Source organism: Neopsephotus bourkii, unplaced genomic scaffold (genome assembly GCF_033783945.1).
Source record: "Neopsephotus bourkii isolate Nb327-2 ecotype Australia unplaced genomic scaffold, CSIRO-AGI_Nbou_v1 NB_1634, whole genome shotgun sequence".
NCBI lineage: Eukaryota > Metazoa > Chordata > Aves > Psittaciformes > Psittacidae > Neopsephotus > Neopsephotus bourkii.
Genome location: NW_026902109.1, coordinates 9,896,356 through 9,906,324, shown reverse-complemented (window position 1 = coordinate 9,906,324; position 9,969 = coordinate 9,896,356). Strand labels below are relative to the sequence as shown.

The 9,969-nt window shown below is 42.7% G+C and overlaps 1 protein-coding gene across 2 annotated transcripts; it reads right to left on the bottom strand.

The window, feature by feature from the left end:
* Positions 1–772: 772 nt before the first annotated feature.
* ADIRF (adipogenesis regulatory factor) lies at positions 773–8,945 on the bottom strand. Of its 2 annotated transcripts, XM_061373736.1 has the most exons (4): positions 8,677–8,945; positions 4,093–4,333; positions 2,178–2,240; positions 773–1,333 (listed from the first exon to the last, which is right to left on the bottom strand). In XM_061373736.1, exons 2-4 carry the CDS (start codon positions 4,151–4,153, stop codon positions 1,227–1,229), a joined length of 231 nt encoding a protein of 76 aa, XP_061229720.1. In that variant the 5' UTR covers positions 4,154–4,333; positions 8,677–8,945; the 3' UTR covers positions 773–1,226. The 2 variants fall into 2 exon arrangements, with proteins under 2 accessions (XP_061229720.1, XP_061229719.1); XM_061373735.1 differs by lacking the exon at positions 8,677–8,945 and having other exon boundaries at positions 4,093–4,580.
* Between the last annotated feature and the right edge of the window lie 1,024 nt (positions 8,946–9,969).

Sequence of the window (9,969 nt, the reverse complement as noted above, 5' to 3'; positions counted from 1 at the left end):
GGGGGGAAAGAAAGAAAAGGATGAAAACATTGCCTAGCAATGAGAAACACCCAGAGTCCAAGGTAAGAGCACTCGCTGTGAATAAGTGGGTATTAGTGCCTTGTGTTGACAGAGCAGCACTAAGTGGGCACCCCGTCTGGCTGCGGCAGCCGCTGATTGCCCAGCAAGCAGCAATCTAAACCAAATATTTCAATCACCGAGGCACAGAGATTGCCACTTGTGACTCCCCCTCCAGCTCCATCCCTGAGCACCACCGCCCCTGTGAGTGGGCAGCTGCTGTGCAGTGTGTCCGGGGCTGCCCCGCGGCACCGCACAGACCCTGCAGCTCAGGCATCATTAAAGGGATGAGCCGAGCACCCCGTGGGGCTGTCTGTCACGTCAGCGCTACCAGTTGGTTTTAGTGGTAGTGCTGCGATGTGCATTGGGATACAGTGTCTGATTTTTGTCCCTGGGAGATTTAACAGGAGATATGTTGTGGATAATGGGAACAAAATATTTAGATGGGCAATAGACATGTAAAAGAAAGGATGAGGGGGTGTGCATCACAACTCCTGTTCACTCGCAGACACCACGGGGCTCTGTTGTGGTACAGGGCTATTTGTGTCCGTTTGTCTGTCTCCCGAACTGCAAAATGATTCGGTAATGACCTGCCTGACAGAATGGTCACTTACCTCGCTGGGGTTTGAATCAATGAGCAAAAGAGATTTGCAAGACATTGTGTGATCCTTCACTGAGAGCCCCAGTAAGACAGCGCAAACACGTAACAAGGTGATACATTTCTGGCTGGTGGATACACCACCTTTTATTTATCTTAATCTGAAAACACAGCAGATTGGAATAAACAAAAAGCTGAAAAGAAATACAACCCCAGCGTAACTTCTGATTATTGGAAGGAAACTTAGTTTCATCATACCAATGTTCTGGTGTCCTGGAGTATGAACAATTTCATTGGATTTGTAAATACAGTCAGGAAATGTGGCAATAATAATTGTGCTGTCGTAAGAGAAGGGCAATAGTGTTGCTGAAGCCTTATAAGCAATGTTGAAGATTGTTAGCAGATGTGCTAAAAGATGTATTTTTCCCCGTATAAAAGATGAGGAGGGCCTTCTGCCTTAAAACGTTGTATTCAAAGAGAGAGAAATTATCCAGATACCAAACACAAAGGAGTAGGGAATTGCAGACCAAAGAGATATTTTTATATGCAATACTGTTTGCTTAAAATCGCATCATTTCTCAAATCCACATTTTTTCCCAAGGCCAGATATTGCTTCTGCAGCATGTCCGGTTGCTTTTTCTACCCCATCTTGTGCCACCTTGGAAGCCTTGTCAATAGCTGAAAGAGAGGGAAAAAGCTGAAAGCTGGAAAAATGCAACATGGTTTCACATTTGTGATGGAAGGGGGAGGTGTACAAATTATTAGACCGTAAATATTAAGAGATGTATCCTTTGAAAAGATTTTGGCAATGTTGCTGCCTCATCATGTAATGTCAAAAACTGCCCAGGCCTGACCTTCTCATCATGTCCATGGAGCTATAGAGAGTGTCTGCTTTAAGGAGATACTACCAACGTAATTTAGCTTTCATGAAACATTTTAGACCCCAAAGTTGCAAGTTGTCCCCTCATTCTTAGGGAATTACTAAACTTAAGTGAGAATTTAGCTTAGTTTTTAGTTTAACTTGTTCCCAATCCCCAGAAGTGAGATACCAACACTTTCCTGATGGCACCCTTCCAGCTGCAGGATCACTAATGTTTGACATTAGGGATGTCCTTTCCCTCATCAAGTGCTGGGAGCCAGCAAGGGGCTGGACCTGGACAGCCCCCTGCCCTCTGGGCTGAGGGTGCAAGATGAATCACAGGGTTACTTCATCCGCAAGAAAAGGAGAAAAGTTTTGTCCATGCTTTTCACATGAGTTTTGTAAGAGAAAGCCAGAAGGTGAACACCATGCATGAGACACAGTGGCCAGGAGAGTGTCAGCTTTTGTCTGCTAGTAAATGTATGGAGTTACCAAGCAATAGATCCTGGAATACTTTCCTACTAGATTTACAAAAGGCCAAAAATTGTCACTGAAACCAGGGAGCTTGAGACTAAGAATGCCCTGGGATAGAAGGGAATGAACACTGCCTGCTACTGGCGTGCTTGCTCCATTGCTTCTTGATTTGAACACCATTGCTCTTACCTTTCTGGCTTGCACCTGTAATCTGGTTGACTGCATCCTCAGTAGCCCGTCCCAACGTGTTTGCTGTAAGTAAAGACAAAAAAACCCAAGTTAATTTCCAGCTGATTACATTTGCGCTTATTGGAATTCCCTTTGCCAATTGGCTTTTCCGTGTGTCTGCAGAAGGTCATGCCCCTGGAAAGAGATAAGGCTGGTATGGAGCAGACTGAGGCTGTGTGCTTTGCTCGTGAGCTCCCTGGGAACTACGTGTGTTGCCACAGCAGCTTGCTATGAGATAAGCATTCACCTAGCACCTATAGTCAGCTGAGCAAATCAATGACAGATAAGAAGATAAAATAAAAAAAGAGAAAGAAGCAGATGTTAGCAGTGAGTCGGAATTACGACATTTAGCTGCAAGTTGCTTATTTTTACACTACACCTGCTTTTATTGATTTTTCTAGCTTATTGTGCTTGGCCATCTAGCATGCATCTTCTTTGCAGGCCATTTGGGAATAATGCCTTTTCCAAAATGGAAGCAAACAAATTAACCAGAGCAGGACAGGAAAAGATTTTACAAACAAGATATAAATAGAAGAAAAAGAGGAGCAGAAGCTAGAAACATAACAGATCAAATTCAGAATATAAAGCATTTAAAAGGGGAGAGGCCATGTAATTGTAAGATGTCTGATCAGTTATGAAAAAGTGAAAGCCATCTATTTATCACTTTTGCCAGAAGAAGTAGTAACCCCATAATGGCATGAATATATTCAGGGTGCAGTAAAGACTACTTTATTTTTCAGAACAGCGTACTTCATGTTTCTGGGTCTACTACGCATTTGCTCCTAGGTATATCGAAACTCACAGGAACTGAAGAAATCAGTGAGGTTACTCATATATTTCAGCTATACAACAAAGTGTTTATATGGTCAAAATGCAAGACTCTACCTGATAAATATTATTCCATGCTAGGAATGAGCTGTGCACAAAATACTCCAAGGAATATACTATAAAATGCTTGAATAAGCTATGCACATATTTCAATTTTTCATTTATGGAAAAAGCTATTATACTTTGCATTGAAAAGCTGGATTCCAATAATAATAATAATCATATAGTGCCTGGCCCTGCAACACGGGCATAGCTGTGACAGAAATGTGTGCATAGGTTTTTTTTACATCCTACAAAGTCTAGTGATCACTGCTGGAGAAGAAGACAACAGAAACAACCTTGTACTACTTATTACAAACAGTCCATCACAGTCAATATAGTTATTATCAGAACGCATTGATAGTCAGGTCAAGTAGCAAACATTAATCAAAGGTTGATTCCAACTTCAAGTACAGGTACATTCTTCACAGGTATTGGAACAGGCTTCCCAGGGCAGTGGTGGAATCACCATCCTTGGAAGTGTTCAAGAACCATGCAGATGAGGCCCTCAGTGATATTGTTTAGCGGTAGTCTTAGCAGTCTTGGGGTAATGGTTGGACTTGGTGATCTTAAAGGTCTTTTCCAACCTAGCTGATTTTATGATTCTATGATTCTGGAAAGGAGAGCAGTTTAAAAACCACTGCAGAGCACGAGAAAAGATCACCCTGAGCAACATAAATGCTAAATACAAAAGGTTATTACTACCAAAAAAGGCTTCACTTCCCTAACAACACTAAGTTTAAACAACTGCTTTGGGAGTGATAAAGGCTGGTCAGTGCTCAGCACCTGCTGAGGGAGCTGTGGTGGGTGGATGCCCATGCTGAGAGCTGTGGCCAGCCTGGGGCCTTCTCCAGGCAGCAGCCAAAGCTTGGTCTCAGCAACTAAAGGAAAAAGAGGAAGCTATATCCTGCTAGCACTGATGTAGTGTAACTTCAGATTGTGGTTTCTATAGGCAAAAGCAGCAGCTCAGCCTCCCACCCCAAACCCAGTGAAATTTAGTCTTTCTTACCAGCATCTTTAGCTGCACCTTCAGCCTGTTCCTTCAGTCCCTGGAAGTTTTTACCCGACATCGTGGCTTCTGATACCTGTTAACACTCCTCTGCTTCAGTAAGATGCTGTGCCTGGTAATGTATACCACGCTGTGAGGGGTGTCCTGATGTGTCCTGCTTTTATATATATGCAGGGAGACCTGCTGGTGCTTTTTGGGATGACTGGTACAATGGGTGGAGTTTGAATGTGAGGAATGAGAGCTGAAAACACACAGAGAAAAGCTGTTTATTTACCCTCCCCAGTGAGAGGGTGTGCCCAGGTAGAGATTTCTGCTTCATTGCACTGTCTTTGTGTATAAGTTTGTTTTATTTTTTAAATCAAACCCACAAAAGAACTTGTTCCACCATCACAGACAGAGCAAAAACGCTGAGCCGAGCTTCAGAAAGAGTGCTGGAAAACTACTGAGGTAGAATTGTCTGGGCATGGCCAACTTTCGTCCCCAACGTGCAGGTTTCTTCCTCTGTAAGCTGAACCTCCTGGGAGCAGAAACCAACCCAAACTTCTTTCAGTTTCCAGCAGTTTTGATCACAGTCCTCTCTTGCCAAGTGGGACATTGTCAGATGTGAGAGTTGATGTTTATACGTATTTTTATGAGAAGCTTCTAATCTGGTCATTTTTCCAGCTGCCTGCTGCAAGGTGGATTGCAAAAGCCCATCATGATTGAAGGCCTTGCTTGGGTTAGGCAGTGCCAGTGCTAGCAGCTCTCAGGGGAAGGGAAAAAAAGAGGCCAAAACAGCAAAGCTGCCGTTTCCTAATGTGGCATTGTAGTATGGTGTTTTTTTAGTATAGAAATAATGCCTGAAATACTTTCCTTACCTAGCACCACTGCATTAATAACAGTTCTGGCTTTAACCTCTGGCATTTCACAGGTTTCCACTAGCCTTTGGAATTTACGCTGTCTGCCACAAGTCCCCAGTACAAAGAAACTTTGTACAAATAAACTATTGGCAGAGTCACGGGCCAAGGGCTCTCCAGTTTCGTGGGGCTGGGGCTCCTCATTGCTATTTTCCAGTGTACAAAGCATCTCGGTTCAGATGGTTACACTCATACCCATATTCATCTTCCTGAGAAAAGCTTTGTGTTGAGAAATAGGCACAAGAAAAGATGCCATGGATAAACTGTGGGGGGAAGTGGCAGTTCTCACGAGTTTAGTTGTTCATTAGTACCCAAGTGAGGACGAGTTGCAGAAAACAAGGTTAAATGCATTCCTCCACTGCTCCTATTCAGCCTGTCATTTCAGAGAGCTCTTTTCAACTTTTGGACCACTGGCAGTGCTCATTAATTATTTCAAACAGCAATCCTCTTTCCCCCTAGACAGGTCAATTAGCATTTTAATTATATATATTCATATCAGGTATCTTTTTCTATTCCTTGTTGATTTCTTTCTCAGAATGTTTTTCTCACTTGGATTTGCAAAACCTCAGATATTAGACACACACTACTATGGGACTCGGGCATTTTTTTTACAAAACCACTACATGGACCTAATCATGTTTCTTGCCCAAACCCGAGAGCCTAGCAACAACAAAGCCATAGCAAATGGGTGGATTTCAGCTGTTCTCAGCCCCCTTAGCCAGATCACTGCCACCTCGATTAACCTTGTGCAGAGCGTTAGTTAAAGTGAGAAAGAGGCTCTCCAGCACCCACCAGGCACCTTGTCGTGACTCAAGAGAGGACATGCCCAGGCTCCAGCAGCAAACACCTTCTGGCTGCTCTCTCAGCTCCTTTCTACTGCTGTATTTCCATCTCGAGTGATGCTAACTAGAGTAGTCAGCTTGAAAGGGAGGAACAGAGTTCAAGAGAACATTAAGAACTGATGCACATTTATCCCGAGCATTAAACATATACCACATTATAGCAATATTTTAGAGACTCCTAAGCAGTTGAGATAAATACTGTTCTCTAATTCTGCTCTGACACCCACCTAGATTTTCCCAGTTCCAGATATTACTCTTCCAAGTTGAAATCTTTGTTGGGCCCTTTGGACTCAATATGGGTGTCTGAAAAGTGCCACTGCTTGCTTTGCCTCCTGCTGAAAACATTAAGCAGCACAAATTTGTGAGTAAAACCTACATCACTATCAGCATGGCAGCATGACTCCTCATGTAATGTAATCCTATTCTTAGCATTAATATCTTTATCTTGATTCCAAGGGGAAAAAAAGACCTAACAAAGAAAGCAAATTACACTTTCCCAGCAAATTGGTATGCTGTGGTCATTATAATCCAGCCCAGAGTAAAGGGAAAATGGACCTTTGGAAAACTATGTATTTATCCCATATGGTGGAACAAATAATCTGTGCATCAGGTGGCTCACATCAGAATATTAATGGCATGTATAGCATCTTAGAGTGCTCTGATATAAAAAGAATGATTGACCTGAGCAAAACCAAGGATCTGAATTTCAGCTGCTCAGAAATTTGCAGCAATTTATCTCTGAGTTTTCATTTTGTTCTGTTCTGAATATTGAAACTATTAATGTAGATGAGATCTACTCCTAGATTTTGTAAAAACTATTTGTCAAAAGTATCTAACCTTGTCTTGGCCTCTAGAGAGAATAGCATCATGAGAGAAACTTCGGAAAGCTTTTCTTGAGAAAACTGTTTAAGGCCTAGTAAAAGTAAAATAGCAACTTATTTCTAATCATTGATCCATGAACTAGGTGAATTAACCATGTGGCTTTAAATTCATTCCTGTCTTGGTCCAAACTATACATTTTCTGGCTAGCATTTTACTGCATCTATCTGCTGACACTAGGTATTTGTGATGGGCTTCCATATCTTACAAGTGTCATGGTGAGCTTGTGATAAGCTGATGTCCCACTTGGGCATAGGCCTTTCCTGTGACTTCAGTGGGAGTAAACCACACTTGTGGCTGCCCTGGGAAATGAGCGGTTATGTTTCCAAGAAAGCCAGCTTTCAAATGTGTGGTCTTCTGAATGCTGTGTCTCCATTATCCTGAACATCTGGGTGAAAAAATGAGCATTTTCAAGAACACTTCCTCCTTGTGAATCCCAGTCTTTGCTTTGACTGTCTTGTGTGCTTCTTAATAGTCAGTCACCACTATGAGAGAGTATCTAACCATCATTTGATAGACCTGGCTGGCAAGTATTGTGGGATTGTTCATCTCAGTTTTGTCAGTTCTCAACTGTGTTGTCCCATGACACGAAAAGATAGGGGTAGGGAGGGATATTATGGAGTATTTTGAAAGCTAAATGCCAAAACACTACAGCTGGTTTGCTTTTTGTCTCTTGACATCTCCACAGTATTGCCTCAAATCTCCAGCCTATAAGTACCTCTACAGTTTCTAATCCTGCTCCTCCCATGCATTACCTTTTTCTGAAAGGGCTTCCTGGTCTTTGATTGCATCATTCGCTGTGTCCTAAGGTCACATCAAACCACCTACAGGCGGAAGTCAGTTTGAACTTTTGCTCCATTCAGCTCTCTGCTGAGACTGCAGGGATCAATCCTGGTTAATGCCAGCTGGGGTAGGTACCAGGGTGTGAAGGCAGAACTACATGCCCAGGTGCCCCTGGAATTTCAGGCTATTCTAAAAGTTACTGCACCTGGTAGTGTCAGGGAGCATCACTGAGCCTGAGATGTGAAAAAGTGTCACCACCCCAGCAGTGCTGCCCACCCACCTCTGACAGGCAACCTGTCTCACCAGCACCCTTCTCCCATATCCCATTCCTCTCTATATTCTGCACCTTCTCAATCTGTTTCCTGTGATGAGCAGTTGTGTTTGGGGGAGCAAAACTCCAAAAGTCCTTAATTCTTTAAGTGCTAGGAGGGCTCCAGAGCTCTAGAACTAGTCGGCAACTTCAAACATGTGGTCCAAATAGTTGTGAGTTAAATCTAAGCTACTGCAGGGAAATTAGAAATTGTTCTGATTTTCTTTCCTTTCACACCTCTTCCATGGCATCTTTGAGCACCCTCTCCTGTATCAGTAACATGAACCCTTCTGGTTTTATTACTTGAGGTGAGAAGTAATTGATCAGAGCAAGAGCTCATGTTTTACACATTAAAATGGGCAAACAAGGTTAATTAAATGGAAAGCATTGAAATTTATTTGGGCTTTGTTCAATCATAATTTTACGAGGGTTGGGATTTATGGATAGGTATGGTTTCCATCAGCAAGGTAAATGCAATGATGTGTCAGGACTGCAAAGTCTTACGTGGATCATTCCTGAAGTTATGGAAGTGTGAAGGGTTCCACATCCACAGCTGCTAAACAGCCTAACATTAGCATGGAAGGGATGTGATATTTACATCAAGAAATATAATTGTTTTAAGAAATAGAGTTGTTTGCCCATAAAAATATGTAATTGTCATAGGTTGTGTTTGTCATTTAAAAGATCAAACTAAAGTTGTTCTAATTAAGCTAAATCAGCCTTTCAGCTCAAATACTGAAACACAGTTCTGTGAGAAAAGTTGGTCTGACTGATTCTTCCTTTACACTGGTGGTAACGTTCTCCAGAAATCACTGGTCAGCTCTGCTTCAAAGCACAGGCTCAAAATAAGGCCAGTATATGTGGATTTCTTTACCTCCTGGTTTCTGAATCTTAAGGCAACATCTAGGTGTAGTGTCCAGTTTCTACCATCTTCTGGAGCACCAGAGACTAAACCCATGCTGAAATACTGGAATTCTTGTGGAGCCTCACAATGTCCTGCAACTTCAACGTTAGGAAAGAAAAAGAAAATTGTCTGATCTTTAAATTAGAAGGGGTGAAAAGATGAGAAAAGCTTGAGCACTCCTTAAGATCTGGCACAGGGTTAGGGAAAGAAATAATTGTTTCTATTTCAGGAGTGGTGAGAGAGCTGATGGCAAGGTCTATATTTCTAGGCACAATGAGAGAGACGGAGGTGCTGTCCTCTACCCTTATGGCACACAGGAGTGCTGCCCACCCCACCTGGGACTCAGCAGGAGAGGTGGAGAGGCAGAGTTACTGAGGTTGCCTCCTTCCTCACACTGGGATCCACTCAAAAAGAAAGCAGCGACAAAGCTTGACAGAGCAACTCTGTGCTGCCAACAGACCTGTGCGGTCGTGCAGGCTGGGGTTGGTCTCACATTTTAGAGAGCTTGGGTTTAATCTGAGCTCTTTCTGACAGGCTACCAACAGCACAGAAAAATCTTCTTGTGATTTGGTAGGTTTTCAATGCATTTATGAAGCAGCTAAGCTATATGAGAGTGTGTAATTGTGTATGTTTTTAAGGAGAACAGTATTGAAAGAAAAATGAGCCCTTCAGTTTTTAATTGGGTGATCTTTGAGTTCAGTTTTAGGGCAGTCATTATGCAGACATCGAACAGGACTTTCAGATGAAGTGGAAATTTGAGAAGTGTATTACCTGATTTGCATTTAAATTAGGGGAACACACATTGAGATATGCTGAAGAGTGTCACTGCTTTCTCTTCTGCATCCAGGACAAACATCTTCGAAAAATCAGGCCCTGCATGCCCTTTACCCCTTGGCTAAAACGTAATTGCGGGGGAGCTTTCAAAGGCTGTGAACTGTGGCAGAACAAATCACTTAATAAAGCTTAACTGCAGTTTCACATGTAAGTAAGTTTTGCTGTTACAAGGGCAAAAAACCTGTTCTTCAGCGCTTTGTTGGTCACTTGTATGGTCAAGTTGAGGCAACACTTGACAGCGGCTGTTCTGGCTCGTTAGATCACCAAGGAGGTCTGAGTGTGAGCACCCAAGTCACGTCACAGGGGACAGACTACAGCCCTGCTTTGCCTGGCACGAAGCACTGTCTCGTCACAGTGGGATTAAATTAACGGCTTGTAAGAGAGTGGTATCACACATACAAGGTCCACTTGAATAATTCACAGGGTGAG